This window comes from Natrix helvetica, assembly GCF_964273705.1.
Source record: "Natrix helvetica genome assembly, chromosome: 16".
In the NCBI taxonomy this organism is placed as follows: domain Eukaryota; kingdom Metazoa; phylum Chordata; class Lepidosauria; order Squamata; family Natricidae; genus Natrix; species Natrix helvetica.
This window is the reverse complement of record NC_138563.1, coordinates 578,051-595,538: the sequence shown is the minus strand read 5'-3', so window position 1 is coordinate 595,538 and position 17,488 is coordinate 578,051. Positions and strand designations below refer to the sequence as shown.

Here is a 17,488-nt window from a genome sequence, read left to right as displayed (position 1 = left end):
GTACTGAGGTCGAAGTGGGCGGTGCATCCCTCTGTAGCGAAGGCTTTTGACCCTATAGCTATCCGGAGCGCCTGCTCCCGCCTTTGAGCGACGTCTCTCTCGGCCAACGGTTAGCCGCCAAGCCTCTGGAGTGGCGTCCGAGCGGTCCAATGTCGATTCGTGAGCTCTGGTGTGGGGGGGGCGAAGCAGGAAGCGGCCGAGGAGGCGGAGGCCCTTAGAGCAGTCGAGAGGAGCGCCGCGCCGACCGCGAAGCCCCCACGCCGGGCCGCCGAGGGGGCCGGGCCCTCGCAGGTAGGAGGCCGTGGGGCCACCTCAAGGCGTGGGGAGGGGTCTCTTCCCCTCCCCCGGGGCCTCCAAGCGGGGGGGGGTAGGGCAGCCGCGTGGGCCCGGTTGGGGGGGGGCGCCCCTCCCCTCCACAGCCCTGGGGAGCCCCCTCCCCCCGGAGGCCTCTGCAACCCCCCCCAAGCTCCCTCTTACAGCCTTGGGGGGGTAGGACTACAAACCCCATTTCCCCTGGACTCCAGTTCCCATCATCCCCGCCCTCTCTGCCGTGGGGGGGGGGCAAACAACCAAACTCTCCTGCCTTTTAAAAAAAGGGAGCCCCCCCTCAAAATAAAGCCTTCCTGGAGGGAGGGGGTGGCTGCTGAAAACTGCAGGGGGGGGTCTCTGACTCCCCCCCCTATTATGACACTGGGCTAAAATAGCATTAATGCAAAAAGAGGGGATGGGTATTTTTCCATTGGGGGGGTTAGATGTGGGGGACCCCAGCCCTAAAAAACGGGGGGAAGCTTTGAAGGAGCTAGGAGGGGTCTTCCCCCCCCCCCCCTTAAGAGGGATGAGAATTAAGGGAGATGAGGAGTTTTGGGGGTCCTGCAAATCCCCACCCCCAAAAAATTATCATTAACATGCAAATTTTCCTTGTTGGCTTAAGAGAGGCATCTCTGCTCTTTTTGTGGCAATAATGCCAGGGTTTTAATATTTCACAATTTATATTAAACATATTTAAACGTTAAAAAACAAAACACAAATTTGCAGCCTTTCCGTATTGGTATCCTTCATATTTACATGAGTTCCATTTCTAGAGCTCACTGATCTATATTATATAGTCATTTAGGTTGTCATAATATTTACAACTATATACTGTATTATTGTAGATATTTATATTTCACCATTGTAAAGTGGCTTGCCTGCGTAGCTCAAATTTCCTGTCCACCCACCATGCAAGTCCTTACCAGCCCTGGATCAGTTCAGCCTCCCCCCCCCCCCTTTATAACAAAATTAATCAAAAGTCGCCTACGTTACGGGCATCATCTACCTGAGTTGGGGGAGTTGAAAGTATCACAGGTGTGTTTGAAAAGGTTGAATTTGAGCCATCAGTTTTGGGCAATGTCAGGTCATCCTCTGCAGGACCTAAATGGGAAGGGGGGATTTTATGTACTTCCTATTTTATTTTATGCACTTTTGAAGGAAATTTCTTTTGTGGGGGGGAGGCTCATATCCTTGTGTTATCGGTGAAACTCGGGGGGGGGGAAAGTTGTTAAAGATTGTGAAGCCCCTCTCCCCAAATGGGGAGAATTAATCTTTAATTCACTTTTGTTCTTGGTTTTTTTCCTCCCCCCCCCTAAATCCTGCACAACTGGCATAGGGTTTCCTGTCTATAGGCAGAGGGTTGGACTAGAAGACCTCCAAGGTCCCTTCCTTCCAACCCTGTTATTCTGAATAAGTTCTAAACTCTTTTCTGTCCAGCAGACAAAACTTGGGCTCTCCTTTCGATCTGTGGCCGGATGCATTGTGTGTGTGTGTGGGGGGGAGACCTTTGCCATAAATACATAAATGCCCACATTGTGTGAATTTGATGAAAGCCAAGTGGTTTGAAGAGGAAGGTGTAAAGGTTTTTTTAAATGGATTTTTCTTTCTTTCTTTTTTAATATTCACCCTGGCTCCTTCTAATCCTTGAGAAATTTGCAAGTTGCAGAAACAGCCAACCAACTATTGGCTTTACGGTTTCCTTTTTGGTTAAAAAATAAACTTTTTTATGATGCTTTTTGAGAGGCGAGAGAAGAGGGCCACCCATTGGGGCATTATTGCTTTTTTGAAGTGTGGTGTCCACTTCCTGTGACTTCCTTCCTGCGGGGGGGGGGGGGGGGGAGTGGTGGTTGTGAATCAGAGGCCTGATATTGGGGAAGGGGTGTAGTGGGAGCTGCCCTGGGGGCGGGGGGGGGGGGGGCTGGCCAGAACATTTGGTGTTTTTGCTCAGGTGAAAGTTTTGGATTGCAGGCCAGGGGCTTAATGCTGCCTTTCTGACTGTTTGCATTTGAATCGGTGCCCTCTGGGAATGACTTAAGTCCCATGTTGGTATTGAAAAGCCCCCTTTGTGCCCTGCATTGTGGGCTGACAGATCTCTTCCTGACCTGGGTTTGTTATGCTTAAGACTCCTGCAATCAATATTGTATTTTCATTAAAATTAACCTCCTTCTCTCCCCCCCCCCTTGAGTGAGCTTGGAGTCTTTTTCTCCCCCCCCAACCCCACCCCCTTTCTCCTCCCTGCTTAGTATTTTTAAGTTAGCAGATGGCCTTGCCTTAATTCTCTTAAAGGGACTGGAATTTAATCTCTTGCCAGACATGGATTGGTGGGGTCTGGGGTTGGGTGGGCAGCTGCCAAGGGCCTTAATTCATTTGGAATAACTAAACTTCTCTTCGTGGGGGGGGGGAACCAACCCACTGCTTCTCGCCCAACCTGTTTCCAGGGTGGATTTTGAACCCTGTGCTGGAGAAGGAAAGCAGGCCAGATGTGGGGAGGTTGAAAAGTGGGGGAACTGCAGGGTGGGGAAGGGGGGCAGTGTTTGTACAGCACAAGGATGGAAATCATTGGTTTCGGCCCCTGCACGGATTGCACTACAGGGTAGGGTGGGAAGAGGTGTAAACAGCAGGGAGAAGGGGGGAGCCCTCTGCCGGCCTCCCCCTCTGGTCCATTGGCATGGCGGAGTCTTTTCTTCACCTCCTCTCCTCCCACCAGCCCTGCTTTTCTCTCTCGCCAGGAGCCCAGGCGGCCCTTCCTGCCCTCCACCCGGTGCTCCAAGGGGGGGGGGGGCTGCTCCTAACTCCGGGTTTCCTAGCGTCAGCAGATGGCAGGGCCTTTGGGGAGGGGGGAGGGGGGTGTAATTGCCCATCGTGACACTGGCACGCCTGGGCTGGAGAGGGAGCAGAAAAGGTAGCCCTGCCTTCCTCCTCCCTGGCTCGGCCCCTGGGGGGCAGCTGGGCGCTTGTTTTCCTCCGCATGGCTTCCCTGCCCGCTCTTCCCTCTGCAGCTGGGGAGGCCGGGCACAGCGACTGCGCCAGGCTCCCTTCCCAGGGGCCACCTGGCTGGCTGTCCTGGCAGGAGGCGGAGGCTCTCAGCCCCCTCCTCCTCCTCTTCCTCACCACCCCTCTGCCCGTCCCCCGCCCTCCAGGGAGATAAATGGGACCCTCTCGGCTCCTGCTTTCTCCCTGCTGGTAGGGAGGGAGACGGGCTTTGCCCTCTGGCTGCACACAGGGGGGCAGGGGGCCGTGTGCTGCTGCCCCTCCAGAGCGGAAGACGGCCCTGCATTCCTGGGCAGGAAACAAAGATGATATGAACTGGGATGATGCCCAGGGGGGTTAAGTTAATTACCCTATCTAAGAGGCTGAGCTTGTCGATCAGAAAGGTCGGCGGTTTGAATCCCCAGCGCCGAGTAACGGAGTGAGCTCCCGTGACTTCTCCCAGCTTCTGCCAACCTAGCAGTTCAAAAGCCCTTAAAAAAAGCAAGTGTTCCGTGCGCCTTCAGGGGTTGAGTCCTGCCGGCCACGCGACCACAGAGACGTCTTCGGACAGCGCTGGCTCTTTGAAAGGGGGATGAGCACACCCCCCCCTGGAGTCAGGAACGACTAGCACAGATGTGAGGGGGGAAACTTTACCTTTTAAATGCATCAATTGATGGAGGCTCCGTCCCCCAGATCCAGCCCCAGAGCTATGGCTCCCTTGGGGGTCCCCAAGGCTGTCTGCAGAGCTGGAGGTCAACTGCCAGGCTCTGACCTCTGACCTTTGGCCCTCGGGAGCCCCATCCCTCTCCTTTCCTTCAGCCCCCAGACCCACAAGGGATGGCTGCATGCGCTTGTCTGCGGGATTCCCACCCCCCCACCCTGCTTAAGATGGGTTTGAAGCAACCACCGGCAGCCGGGGGTCCCTCTCCCTCGGAGGGCAGTCCTGGCCCTCCGGAGACCCTTCTGGCAAGCAAACTCAAGGGGGCTTCACTTAACAACCATCTTCCTGACTTAACCGCTGCAGTCATTCACTTAACCACTGTGGCAAAAAAAGTCATTAAAACTCACTTAATGGCTGTCTCACTTAGCAACAGAAAGAGGCTTCATTGTGGTCATAAGTCGAGCTCTGCTTTGGGGCCTTTGGGTGGCCCCTTTGACCTCTGAGGGGAGGGTCCTTCTTGGGAGAGCCACTCAGGCCAGCCGGGAGGGTGGGAGGGGGGAGCCTTGACCCCTTGGGTCCCTGCCGGCTTGACCGCTGGCCCTTGTCTTGCAGAGCCTTCCCAGCCCTCGCCATGGGGGACATGAAGACCCCGGATTTTGACGACCTCCTGGCGGCCTTCGACATCCCCGACATCGACACCCCTGACATCGACAGCGGTGAGGCCATCCACCCGGGCCCCGAGGAGGCCGAGGCTCCCGTCCGTCCCGTCCCCGCGGAGGCGGCTTCCCCCGAGCACGTCCTGCCGCACGCCGACATCACCACGGTCAGCGTCATTGTCAAGAACACCGTCTGCCCCGAGCAACTGGAGCCGGCCGAGGGGGGCCTGAAGGAGGGCTCCCGCTTGCTGCAAAACGGCTTCGCGGCTGCCGAGGCGCCTCGGGCCTCCCCGCTCTCCCCGGCGGAAGCCATGGCCCCCGCCAACGGAGAGTGCTGGGCCCTGAAGGAGAAGGCCCCCAAGAGCCTGGACCTCTTCTCCCCCTTCAGCCCCCAGCCCGACAAGGACGGGGAGGCGGACCTGATCGACCAGCCGCGGGGGGGCCAGGCCAAGGAGCAGGGCCTGGCGGGGGGGCCCATCCCCCCCGCGCCCCTCTTGTCCGCTGCCCCCTCCCTGGACGGCCCCGAACCCATCGAGGAGAGCCTGGGACCCTCAGCCCCTCCGGCCTTTGAATCGTGTCCCCCTGGCGGGATGGGCCTCTCGCTGAGCCCCCCTCCTCCTCCTCCTCTTCCTCCTCCTCTTCCTCCTCCAGCCGCTCCTCCTCCTCTCCCGGCTCCTCCTGTCATCAAGCAGGAGGCGGACTGCGAGATGCCTTGCCAGAGCTCCAGCCCCCTTGGGCCCCCCAAGCCCGCTTCCTCCTGCTACCCTGCAGAGACGGCCCCCCGGGTGCCCTGGCCTGGCTCCCAGGAGGACCTGGAGGGAGACCGGCCCGACATCAAGCACCCGCTCTGCAGCCCCCGGGAGCAGCTCCTCCAGGGCTCCCCACAGCAGGCAGCCAGTCCCGGGCCCCCAAAGCCCCCCGGCAGTGGCTCCCTGAAGGACGAGCCGGTGGAAAAGCCGCTGCAGTGCCTGCCAGTCCCCTCCAGTGGGGAGGAGGAGGAGGAGGATGGGGGGGAGCAGAGCCCTGGCTCCCCCTCCGGTTCCTCCCGGCCGCTCAAGGTCAGGATCAAGACCATCAAGACGTCCTCGGGGAGCATCACCCGGACGGTCACCAGGGTCCCGTCGGACGCTGATCCGGCAGCCGCCAAGCTGTCCTCCGATCCAGAGACCCCGGTGGCTGGGGACGCCCTCCTCCCTGCCCTCCTGGCCCAGAAGGAGGAGGCCGCTCCGGAGAGCCCCGGCATGAAGGCCCCGGCGGCGGCCAGCCCGGCGAAGGTGGCGGCAGCGGAAGCCCCCAAGGTGGTCAGCGTCCAGCTGGGCGACGGCACCAAGCTGAAGGGGACGGTGCTGCCCGTCTCCACCATCCAGAACGCCAGCAGCGCCATGCTGATGGCGGCCAGCGTGGCCCAGCAGAAGGCGGTGGTGCTGCCCAGCAAGGCCCTGGCCAAGAGCATCCTCAGCCTGGTGCCCCAGCCCCTCCCCAAGGCCCCCGAGGTCAGGGGTGGGGGCCCCGCCCCGCCCGCCAGCCAGAAGGTCAACGGCACCGCGGTGGTGTTGATGCAGCCGCAGAAGCCCTCGCCCCCCGTGGCCGGCACGGTCATCTCCCGCAGCCAGTCCAGCCTGGTGGAGGCCTTCAACAAGATCCTCAACAGCAAGAACCTGCTGCCCCCCTACAAGCCCAACCTGCTGCCCCCCGCCGAGTCCAGCCTGGCCCTGCCGCCCCTGGGCTACCGCTGCCTGGAGTGCGGCGACGCCTTCGCCCTGGAGAAGAGCCTGGCCCGGCACTACGACCGGCGCAGCCTGCGGGTGGAGGTGACCTGCAACCACTGCGCCAAGCGCCTGGTCTTCTTCAACAAGTGCAGCCTCCTCCTGCACGCCCGCGAGCACAAGGACAAGGGGCTGGTCATGCAGTGCTCCCACCTGGTCATGCGGCCCATCGCCCTCGACCAGATGGTCGGCCAGCCGGACGTGGCCCCCCTCGTCTCCCTGGCCCCCCTCAGCCAGGCCAGCAAGGCCGCCTCCCCCGCCGGCAGCGCCACGGACGTCGGGGTGGCCAACGGAGGCCCCGGCCAGGACCTTCCCGTCCTGCCCCTGGCCAGCACCGAGCAGCCGCCGGCCACCAACTCCTGCCAGTGCCTGGAGTGCAAGGAGCAGTGCAAGGACAAGGCCGCGCTGGCCGCCCACTTCCAGCAGGCCGGGAGCCCCACCTCCACGGTAAATGAGGGGAGGGGGAGGGGGCGGCTGAGAAGGGACCAGGCGGCCCCTTGCCTGCCATGGGGGTGGGGTGGGGTCGCCTGCTGGAGGAGGGGAAGAGAATGGGGGCTTTTCCCTTGTTGATAAGCGCCCCCCTCCCCATCCAGGTGTGCAACAGCTGCCCGATGATCATGGCCAACCGTTGCAGCTTCAGCGCCCACCAGCGCATGCACAAGAGCCGCCCGCCCCACGTCTGCCCCGAGTGCGGGGGGAACTTCCTGCTGGCCAACTTCGATGCCCACCTGAAGGACGCCTGCCTCCATTTCTCCCGCAGGATCGGCTACAGGTGGGGCCGCCCCCCTCCCCTGCCCTCCTCCCGGCCGGCCTCTCCCTGCCTGGCACCCAGCGGGGTTGGAGGGCCGCAAAGCGAAGCTCCTGCTCTGGGGGCTGACCCACACGCTCTGCTCCCCCCCCCCTGCAGGTGCCCCAGCTGCTCGGTGGTCTTTGGAGGGGTGAACTCCATCAAGTCCCACATCCAGACGTCCCACTGCGAGGTCTTCCACAAGTGCCCCGTCTGCCCCATGGCCTTCAAGTCGGCCCCCAGCGCCCACGGCCACATCTACACCCAGCACCCGGGATTCAGCAACCAGCAGTCCAAGTGAGGGGGGGGCAGGGGGGCTGGAATGGGATGGGGTCTCCGCCTTGAGCAGGGGGCTGGACTAGAGGACCTCCAAGGTCCCTTCCAGCTCTGCTATTCTATTCCTCCTCTCTTCTGCTCTGTTCTATGGTGTTGTTATTCCTCTATTAGTCCCATATTCTTATTTTTCTATTATTCGATTCCAAACTATTCTTATTATTCTTATTTTCTATTACTATTCTACTATATATTAACGCCATAGTCTTATTTTCCTATTTCTCTCTAGTCCACTCTTGTAATTCTTATGGAAGGCCGCTCTGGTGCCTCCCCTGGAAGTGGGGGTGGTGGTGGGGGTGTCCCTGTTGGGGGTGGGGGGCACCTGACGGAAGGAAGGAGCCCCCCCTCCATCCCTTACAGCCCCCTCCCCCTTCTCTGCCCAGAATGATCTACAAGTGTGCCATGTGTGACACGGTCTTCACCCACAAGCCCCTCCTCTCCTCCCACTTCGACCAGCACCTGGTCAACCAGAGGGTCAGCGTCTTCAAGTGCCCCGACTGCCCTCTGCTCTTCGCCCAGAAGCGGACCATGCTGGAGCACCTCAAGGTCAGCAGGGGGGGCGGGCTGGCCGGCCGGGAAAGGGGGGGGCAGGGGAGGGCAGCCAGACCCTGCTTGACCGCTGCCTCCCTCTCCCTCCGGCCCTCAGAACAGCCACCAGCAGCAGCAGCAGCAGCAGAAGCCCAAGGAGGAAGCGGTCAAGAAGGCTCCCGCCCCCAGCGCCCCCAAGCCAGGTCCGGCCGAGGAGGAGCCCCCGCCGCCCCTCCCCAAGCCCTCCTCCTCCTCCTCCTCTTCCTCCTCCTCTTCCTCGGAAGACGACCCCCCCAGCTCCCCCGAGCTGCGCAAGAGCAAGCGGGGCCGCTTCCAGCGGAAGGCGGAGATGGGCCGGCGGTCGCGCAGCAACGGCTGGACCTGCGGCATCTGCCACTCCTGGTTCCCCGAGAGGGACGAGTACGTGGGGCACATGAAGAAGGTCCACGGGAAGGTGAGGGGGGGGGGGCAGAAGGGACCGTCTGGGGGGGGCACCTTCCCCTCGGACTTCAGCCGTTCCCCCTCCTGGGGCCAGTTGGGGAGCTGTGCCACCTGGGGAGGCAGGGAGAGCGGGGGGGGGGTCTTTTGTGTGTGTGTGGGGGGGTCATAACCTTCCTCACATTGGCATCTCCCCCCCCCCCCCCCCGTTCAGTGTGTGAAGAAGTTTCCCTGCCACCTGTGCGAGCGCTCCTTCTGCTCCGCCCCCAGCCTGCGCAGGCACGTGCGGGTGAACCACGAGGGCATCAAGAGGGTCTACCCCTGCAGGTAAGCCCCCGCCCTCTGCCCACACGCGGGGGGGGGTCTCAGGGGTCTCCTGCCCCCCCTCTCAGCTTCCCTCCCTCTTACAGGTACTGCACGGAGGGTAAACGCACCTTCAGCAGCCGCCTCATCCTGGAGAAACACATCCAGGTGCGCCACGGGATCAAGGTGACCGACGCCAACCGGAGCCAGGAGGTGCTCGCCACCCGCTTGGGCTCCAGGAACTCCCAGGTACCTCCCTCCCCCTCCCCTCCCCCCCTCCTCCTCCCCCCCCCCCCCGGACAGCCTTGCTCACCCCTCCCTCCTCCTCCTCTGCCCTGCAGCCCTCCAGCCGGAAGCGCAAGCTCTCCTCGGACGACGGCGACTCCTGCAGCGAAGAGCCGGACAGCACCACCCCGCCCTCCAAGACCCCCAAGGGCAGCCGGCGCTCCCCCTACCACTGCCGGAAGTGCGGCTACGTGGCCCCCACGGCGGCCGACTTCCAGGAGCACATCCCCCGCCACCGGACAGGCGAGAGCGCCCACCAGTGCCACGAGTGCGGACTCTGCTTCACCTCCCAGGTCTCCCTCAACCGCCACCGCTTCATCACCCACAAGAAGAAGCGGGGCGACGGGGAGGCCGGCGTCCCCCGGGGGGGCCCCGAGGAAGGCTCCCCCCCGGCCCACGAGGGCAGCCTCTCCTGCACCGTCTGCGGCAAGGCCTTCGACACCCAGCTCAACCTCAAGACTCACTTCCGCACCCACGGGATGGCCTTCATCAAGGCGCGACAGACCGGGGGGGCCGAGAACTAGCCGGGCTCCGGAGCCGCGTCAGAGAGTGGGGACCGTGCCCCTCGTGGCTCCTTCCGTGGCTCGGGTGATGGGGACGCCTTATTTATCCTCCCAGTCCCAGGCTCCCTTGGCTGGCAGCTGGGGGGGGGGGGCGGAGTTGCATTCCCCTTTTTCGTGGCCAAAGGGTGGTGGGCTTCAGCGGCCGGGAGGCTGGAAGAGGTAAACCCACCCGCCCCCCAGAAGTGACCCCTGTCGGGAGGGATGGACAGACTTCAACCCTCCCCGTCCTGTCCTGCCTGAGCGACACGGGTGTTGAAGTATGATGCATGAAGAGGACACGTGTGTTTCGGGAGACCCCCCCCCCCACTCCCCCCCTATTTCTTCGGACGTCACCACTCCGGTTTTTTTTTCCCCCTTTCCTGTCGGAGGTTTCCACAGGGGGGAATTAGGGTCTTTCCCCCCTAATTGATGCTTCTCCATCTCTTTGTTTCCTGGGGTGGGAAGTCCCCCTGGCGCTCCAGATCATGGCTTGGTTCACTCCAAGGAAGGTGGCTTGGCGTCTCCTGCGCTGACTAACCATGATGGCTAGCTTAAGACCGAGAAAAAGCTCCCTCTCTTTTTTAAAAATCTTTTGTTTTCCCCCCAAACCATTCCAGGCTTCAGGATTTGGAGGTCTGCGCTTGCTCCCCACCCACCCTCCGTTTCTCGCCCTTGGCATGGTGCCCTCCCAGCATTGGAGGGGGGGGGGTGCCTTCGCCTTGTGGCGCCCCCTCTCTTCCTTCACTGGAGCCCAAAATGCCTCAAGAGCAGCTGGTGCTTAGGAGGGAGAAAAAAAAGCAGATTAGCCCTTGATTTTTACAATCCGGATTTTGTGGGGTCTGGTGAGGCGTCTTTGCCTGGTCAGAGCGGGGAAGGGGACAGAAATTGGTTCGTGGGGAAGGGGCTCTCTCCAAATGGGCTCCCCATGGGGGCATCCCAGAAGAGATCAGCATAATCAGGTTATTTGTCTACCGGTTATTTCTAGAGCCTCCATCCCTTCCCTCTTCCCCCCTCCCCAATTTCTAGCCCCCTCCCCCCTCCGTCCCTCCCAGCACTCCTCTTCCGGTTCAGCCAAAATCCGAAGCCACCTTCCCATCCGGTCACCCCCAGACTGGAGTATTCCAGCACGGTGTTTTTCTCCGAACACTTGAGACTCCGGCCGTGGGTTCGAGACAGGCACATTTCCTTGCTTTAGGCCTCCACGGGCTCCGGAATCCTGAAAATAACTTTTTGAGGGTTTTGGTATTTTTTTTTAAATTTAATTTTGGTCTTAAGGCGTTTCCTTTTGGGGATGGGGGAGGGTGTGTTGGTCTCTCTGGATTTGGGTTTCTTTTCGTTCCTGGGTTTGGTTTGCTTTATTATTATTATTATTATTATTATTGAGTTGTCACTAATTGCAGACTAACGAAGCGCGTGTCCTTTGAACCGATCATGTAACGGATACTGAAAAGGAAAACCACGTATATGAATGAAAGCAAAGAGGTCGAGTGACTGGTGCTAAAGTGATTATTTCCCCAAAGAGCAGAAAAAGCCTTTTCCTGCTTGGTTCTTTGAAGAGAGGGAGAGAGAGAGGGAGACTGCTTCAAAATTAGGTTTTTATTATCATTTGCTTAAGCCTTGGGACCTTGAAGACTTGTGGACTTCAACTCCCAGAATTCCCCAGCCAGCCATGCATAGCTGCCTGGGGAATTCTGGGAGTTGAAGTCCACAAGTCTTCAAGGTCCCACGTTTGGACACCCCCAGCTTAGGACAATGTCGGGGAACCCCACCCACCGGACGGCCTGTGGGAAGACTACGCGCCCCAGCTGCCCTGCCTTCTGCTTCCTGGCATGCCCGCGAAGGCACATGGACCTGGCGGAACCTGGGAGAGCAGCAGCTGCTGGGCCTGCGTGTGCCAGGAACGGAGTCTTCTGCTTTCTGATGGGCGCAGGCTCTCCGTCCACCTGGGCTTTGTTTGGCTGTGCACCACAGAAGGCCATCTTCCTGGCACGCGCACAGTGAAGACGGAAGAGCAATGGGCAAGGGCTTTGTGTGCCACTCCTGCCATAGGTTTGCCGTCCCGGGCGATCGTCTTCATGCTCCAAGATTGGGGAATTGTGCAAACGAAGCTTTCTTGGCTTCAGAAGGCGACTCTGGGCACTCCCAACATTTCCTGCATCAGAAAAACAAGATTTAAAAGAAATCCCAGCTGCCTCCCACCCCACCCCACCGAGTTAGGGAAGGAGGCTGCTACGGTCATAAGTGTGAGGACCAGTCACAAGTCCCCTTCCTGGGAGCGGGCGGGCGGGGAGAACCAATTTAGCTAACCAACCATCCTTTTAAAGCTTGTTCTTCTTTAACCCAGATGCTGATCCTGGCTTGTTTTTTTTTTACCCCTCCCAAGTCTGAAATTTTATTATTTTTAAAAATGGGAGTTTTTGGGGCTTCGGAAAACCCGAAATAAACTTTCTGAGGCTTGTTTTTTGTCCTTGTTTTGCAGCCGTTCCGGCTCTTCCTGGTCTTTGTGGCCAGAGGGCAAAAAACAAGGGTGCTTGGTTGCCAACTCCTTTGGGTGTGTTGTGTGTTGTGTGTTGTGCTTCAACATCTGGGATTCATAGGGGATGGAGGGGGAAGGGAAAGATTCGGGGAATTGGAAATTTCAGCTTTGCAAAACTAGGGGAAAAGTTTTAAGGCCAGGAAACCACGATGGATGGAAGTCCTGGTCTTTTTTTGGCAGGGATTAAGCAGGGATTAATGGGTTAATCAGGGGTTTAATCGCAGCCGTGCCAGGAGTGACGCGTGGCCGCCAATAGGGAACTGACAACTCCTTGGCTTTTGTCCTTCTTTGGGGGGTGGGCAGGGGAGATGCCCACTGGGCTTGCTGTGGTTTGCAAGAGGGGGGTGGGGTTGGATTTAATCAGGCCCAGTTCAAAACAAACCAGAGTTTGTGTGGATGTTGGACTAGGTTAGTGCAACTGAGTTCCTGGCTCTCCTGTGGAGGGGGTGCCAAGTTTCCCCCCCCCTTCATTCTTTCTCTTGCTCTCTCATTCCTTCCCTCTTTCTCTTTGCTTTTCTCCCTCCTCCCTCTCCCCTTTTCCCTCCTTTGTTCTTTCATTCTTCTCTCTGTCCCTCCTCCCTCTCTCCTTTTCTCTCATTCTTTCCTTTTCTCCGTTCCTCTCCTCCCTCCCTTTCATTCTTTATCCCTCCCTCCTTCTCCTTTCATTCTTTCTCTCTTCTCTTTGCCTTGTTCTCTTTCTCCCCTCCTCCCTCTTTCATTCTCTCATTCCTTTTCCCTTTCTCCCCTCCTCCCTCTTTTCTCATTCTTTCTCCCTCATTCTCTCTTTCTCCCCTCCCTTTCATTCTCCTTTCCTCTTCCTTCCCTCCTTTCCCTTTCTCCCTCGTTCTTCCCCCCGCCTGCCTTTCTCTCTCTCTGCTTGTTTCCTTCTGTGGTTCTCATTTGTTCCCTCTTTCCCCCTCCCTTTTCTCCCTTCGTCCTTCTTTCTCCCTCATTCCCTCCCTCCCTTCCTCGCTTCTGCTGGGGGAAACTGGCAAAGTTGTGAAAAGTTGGAGTGGCAGGCAGCTTCCAAAGGGGGGGGGTTTGTGCGTGGGAAGACCTACCCACTCTCTGCCCCCCTACCCCGTCTTTGCACACCCTCCCTTTCACACACACACAGCCGGCCCCTTTGCGCGCTGGCGTGCACGCGCTCTCACACATACAGGCACAGACTCGGGGCTGAGCGCAGCGAGGGGGCGTCCATGGGGCTGCGGGGGGCGGACGCGGGCATCGTGGCGCGGGCTTGCTGGGCGGGCGGGGCAGCGTGGCGCAGCGCTGGGGGCGGCCCTTCCTGCGCTTCGAGGGCCGGAGCTTCAGCTACGGGCGGACGGCGGCGCTGCTGGCGGGCAACGAGCCCTTCTTCGTCTGGGCCTGGATCGGGCTCGCCAAGCTGGGCGCCCGGCCCGCCTTCCTCCGCCCCGCCGCCCTCCTGGCCAGCCGCGGGGAGCATGGGCACGGGGGTCCCGGGCAGGGGAGGATGGGCGGGGGAGTCCCGGGGAGGGGGGAGGGGCTGGGGATTAGAGGCCGGGGCATCCCTCCCACGCGTGACTCTGAGCTGGGCAGGGGCGTGGCGTGGGGGGGAGAAGGCGTGGCTTGGAGCGCTTCGGAACGCTGGCGGCGTCAGGAGGGGCGTGGCGGTCTCGGCCTCATTCGCGGCGGACATGAGTGCTTCGCGCGGCCTTTGCTGGACGAGCAACCGGTAAGCGTGCATGTGCGGAGGGGGCGAATGCGGCTTCGTTTTAACCCTTGCACTTTTTTCCCCCATTGCTAAATTTTGCTTTTGGTTTGGAAAAGCGCGGAAATTGTCCAAAAGACGCCGGAAACATGGAGATGGATTGGAAAGATGGTTTATTGATGGACGGGACCACTTAGGTTTGAGGTCCTGGGTAGCTGAGCACATGGAGGAGAGAGGGGGGGTGTTTATACCCTCTCTTGGGCCTTTTGCCCTTCCGCCTCCTCTTCCTCTGGCAAGGACATTTATTCTCTTGATTGTCAGACTCCCGTGGGGGCTATGCAGGGGTCATAGCTCACTTTTGAGGCTGTCTGAATTAAGTTTGATGGCAGCATGGGCTCTCGGAGGGGTTTCCTTTCAGATTTCTATTTCTCTTTTAGGGGAAATGTAATAAATATTGCTCAAAGCAATAGTCATTCTAGGAGAGGGGCGGGGGCGAACTTTCGACAGTAGAGTTTCTCTGTCTACCAACTTTACAAGGGTGGTGGGGTTAAGTGAATTGGCCAAAGGAATGAGGAGAAGAGCCCTCCTTAAGGGAGATGGGCCAAAGGTTCACAGCAGAAGACACTGGGCACCACAAACGGCACCAAGGGAAGGAAAGGAAGCCCACACCTCAGCTTTGGAGTCAATCCCTCTTTCCATCAGCTATTTTTGGGGTGGGGGGGAAAGTCTAAGGCCAAGTCAACTGTGGGTTGAGTTCTGGAATACAACATTTGCTCCTTGAAGATTGAAGGATTGGAGGTTGTCTTCTCTTCCACTAACTCTGGGGGTGTTTTTTCTTCTTCTCCCCTTTCAATGCCAGATATGGGAAGGCATCGACATAGAGACCAAGATGCACGTCCGCTTCCTCACACTGGAACCCATGGCGCTCTGCTACTGACAGCGGCGGAGTAGCTGCAACTGGGTGGCGGGAGGCTTTGGAGGAGATGGCCGGGAGCTTGTTTGGGTGGGTGGGAGGAAGGGAGGGCCATGTGCCTGATGGAGCAGCAGCCACAGATCCACGAACTTCAGACCCATCTGGACCAGCCACATGGATTCCCCATCTTCAGTTGAAGACCAACTTTTTGGCTTCCAGTAAAAGGATTTTCGTTCTGATGCAACGTTGTAGTGCTTGATATATTTGTGCAGTTGTGTTTTACTTCTAGCTTCCTGGGCTGAGATAAGCCACCCCCCAAACACCAACAGGAGTCCTTGCTCTAAGTCAGAAGGGAGGGGGGGGGGTGCTATCCCTGCCCATGGCAAGTTAGCTTTTGGGGCGAATGGCTATATATATTACAGGCAATCCTTGACTTAATGACCACAATTCTGAGTCCAATTGTTCCTAAGTGAGACATTAGATCTATTTGAAGCTATTTAGCTCTCATCAGCTAGCCATATATAATGTCAATTGCTTGTCAGGTTACAAAACGTGATCTCCACGCTTCTGAATTTTAATCACATGCCATGGGGCACGTTGAAACCGCAAATGTGAAAAACTATGATGTTACATTTTTTTGGTGCTGTTGTAACTTCAGTCACTAAATGAACTCTTTTTTAAGTCGAGGATTACCCGTGCTAGCTTTTTAGTAGTAATATATATAGGCATTCTTTTATGTACATATTAGCATTTAGTACAGATAGTTCTATTTATGTACTAAAATATGCTATTATGCACATATGTATATATGTGTATATCTAATTATGCTAACAAGTCTGCCTGTGTATAGATATATAGATATATAAGCCCCAACGTTCCGCTTCTCATCCAAGAAGCTTCTTCAGTTCTGACTGAATGGTGGGAAATGGAAGGATTTATATTCTTTGCATTCGTCTGGTCCTTAGCTCTCTTGAGGGTTCTTGAGGCCACTTGGGGTTTTTTATCCGGGGTCACCAGAATCAGGGTGCAAATGGGTGTTGGACCTTCGTGGGACTGCCGAAAGGACCGTGTTGGAGACAGGAGGTAAGTGGTGTCATATCCCTCCCCCCCTGTTGAGAGTTATTCGGTTTTAACACAGATGGGATCTGTGACCCCTCTTTCAAACCAGCCGTCCTCTCTGGCTAAATTGTGGACTTTGCTATCTTTGTCTTTCAAATGCAGATGGACTGCTGAATCTTGTCCTGGTGGGTTTGTTCTCCCACGTTGCGCCACGCGAATGTGAAGTGGTGCTTTTGTTTCCCCCCAATGTACAGATCTGTACGTGTCACGCTGCATATATTGCATTGCTCGGTTTGCGTCTGAGCATTTTATCCCTTGGGGTGAACAAGCTTCTGCCTTAGTGTAGTGTTTCTCAAACCTTGGCAACTGTTAAGACAGGAGAACTTCAACTCCCAGAATTCCTTTTTTTTTAATTTAAACAGTTTTTTTTTATTGAACACAAATTAAAGCATTGGACATGGTGTCACCGTCCTTGGCAAAATCTATGCCATACATACTAATTGTGGGATAGCCACCGGTTCTGAGGCCTTCTTTGATGTTTTAGTTCTTCTTTTCCACCTTTGATGGCAGGCAAACCTTCAGCCCAGGAGTGTAGAGTAGACTCCCATGGTTTTGCTCCAGTGGCTGGTGAGAATAAATTGGGCTTTCTGTAGACTTCAGTGTTGCAAAGGTGAATCTTGCCGTGGTGGATTTGTTCTATGTTGTGCCAGGCGTTTGTGAAGTGGTGGTTTTATTCACAAACACATGTCAACAACATAGGAAAACAAACCCATCAGGCCAAGATTCAGCAGTCCATCTGTCTATGGCAGGGCTGTCCAAACTTGGGGATTTTTAAGACGTGTGGACTTCAACTCCCGGAATTCCGAGAGTTGAAGTCCACAAGTCTTAAAAATCCCCAAGTTTGGACACCCCTGGTCTGTGGAGACTCTCCCGTCACCCAGGTCATGGTTGTTCCAAAGCTGCTTTTTTCAAGAGGCAACTGGACTTTCTGGTGTTTCTTTGAAGACTTTTTGCTTCTCATCCAAGCAGCCTCTTCAGTTCATCACTTCCACTGAAGAAGCTTCTTGGATGAGAAGCGAAATGTCTTCCAAGGAAAAACAAAGGAAGCCAGTTGCCTCTTGAGAAAAGGCACCTTTGGAAGAGAAGTCCACCTGCATTTGAAAGACGAAGGTCAGTCTTCTGAAGAGAGCAAAGTCCATATTCCGGACAGAGAGGAACACTGGTTTGAAAGGGGCCAACGAGGACATGTGTTTTAAAACCGAACAGCTTGCTCTCAATAAAGGAGGATGGATACGATGCTACCTCTCCTGCCTCCGACACGGTCCTTTCATCAGTCCCACAAAGGTCCCACACCCATTTGCACCCTGATTCAGGGTACAGATAAAAAAAAAACCCAAGTGGCCTCAAGGACTCTCAAGACAGCTAACGACCGACCTTTGGAGTGCTAACGACCGGATGAGTGCCAAGAATATAAATCTTCCCATTCCCCCACCATTCAGTCAGAACTGAAGAAGCTCCTTGGATGGGAAGCGGGGCGGCAAAAAAAACAAAAAAAAACCCAAAACATAAGCACCTACCCCCACGCACACACATTCAACTACATTCAAGTCACAGAGTGTCCGGGACATTGCCATTTTAGGATATACCCCCCCCTATTACCGTGTGTGTCTGTGTACATTAACACACATACATACGCTCACCTAGGCTCAGATCTAGTGGGTTGCTTCCTA

General features: G+C 57.1%; 2 protein-coding genes across 2 annotated transcripts; one reads left to right on the top strand and one right to left on the bottom strand.

Moving 5' to 3' along the window:
• The first annotated feature begins 179 nt into the window (after window positions 1-179).
• ZNF687 (zinc finger protein 687) lies at window positions 180-11,069 on the top strand. The gene is made up of 9 exons (XM_081968439.1): window positions 180-291; window positions 4,553-6,809; window positions 6,956-7,134; window positions 7,270-7,446; window positions 7,866-8,028; window positions 8,129-8,464; window positions 8,663-8,775; window positions 8,859-9,000; window positions 9,093-11,069. Exons 2-9 carry the CDS (start codon window positions 4,572-4,574, stop codon window positions 9,558-9,560), a joined length of 3,816 nt encoding a protein of 1,271 aa, XP_081824565.1. The 5' UTR covers window positions 180-291; window positions 4,553-4,571; the 3' UTR covers window positions 9,561-11,069.
• A 134-nt stretch (window positions 11,070-11,203) lies between these two features.
• On the bottom strand, window positions 11,204-13,561 carry LOC309399778 (uncharacterized protein; the record flags this gene model as incomplete). Its single annotated transcript, XM_081967884.1, has 2 exons — window positions 11,204-11,730; window positions 13,275-13,561. The coding sequence occupies 2 exons, from the start codon at window positions 13,559-13,561 to the stop codon at window positions 11,652-11,654; spliced, it is 366 nt and encodes a 121-aa protein (XP_081824010.1). The 3' UTR covers window positions 11,204-11,651.
• Window positions 13,562-17,488: the final 3,927 nt, after the last annotated feature.

Excerpts from the sequence above, each read along its gene's own strand:
- ZNF687 (XM_081968439.1), top strand. The coding sequence starts at position 4,572 with ATGGGGGACATGAAGACCCCGGATTTTGACGACCTCCTGGCGGCCTTC. Across the intron at positions 8,776-8,858 it reads AAGAGGGTCTACCCCTGCAG|GTACTGCACGGAGGGTAAAC; the intron begins GTAAGCCCCCGC and ends TCCCTCTTACAG. Across the intron at positions 9,001-9,092 it reads TGGGCTCCAGGAACTCCCAG|CCCTCCAGCCGGAAGCGCAA; the intron begins GTACCTCCCTCC and ends TCTGCCCTGCAG.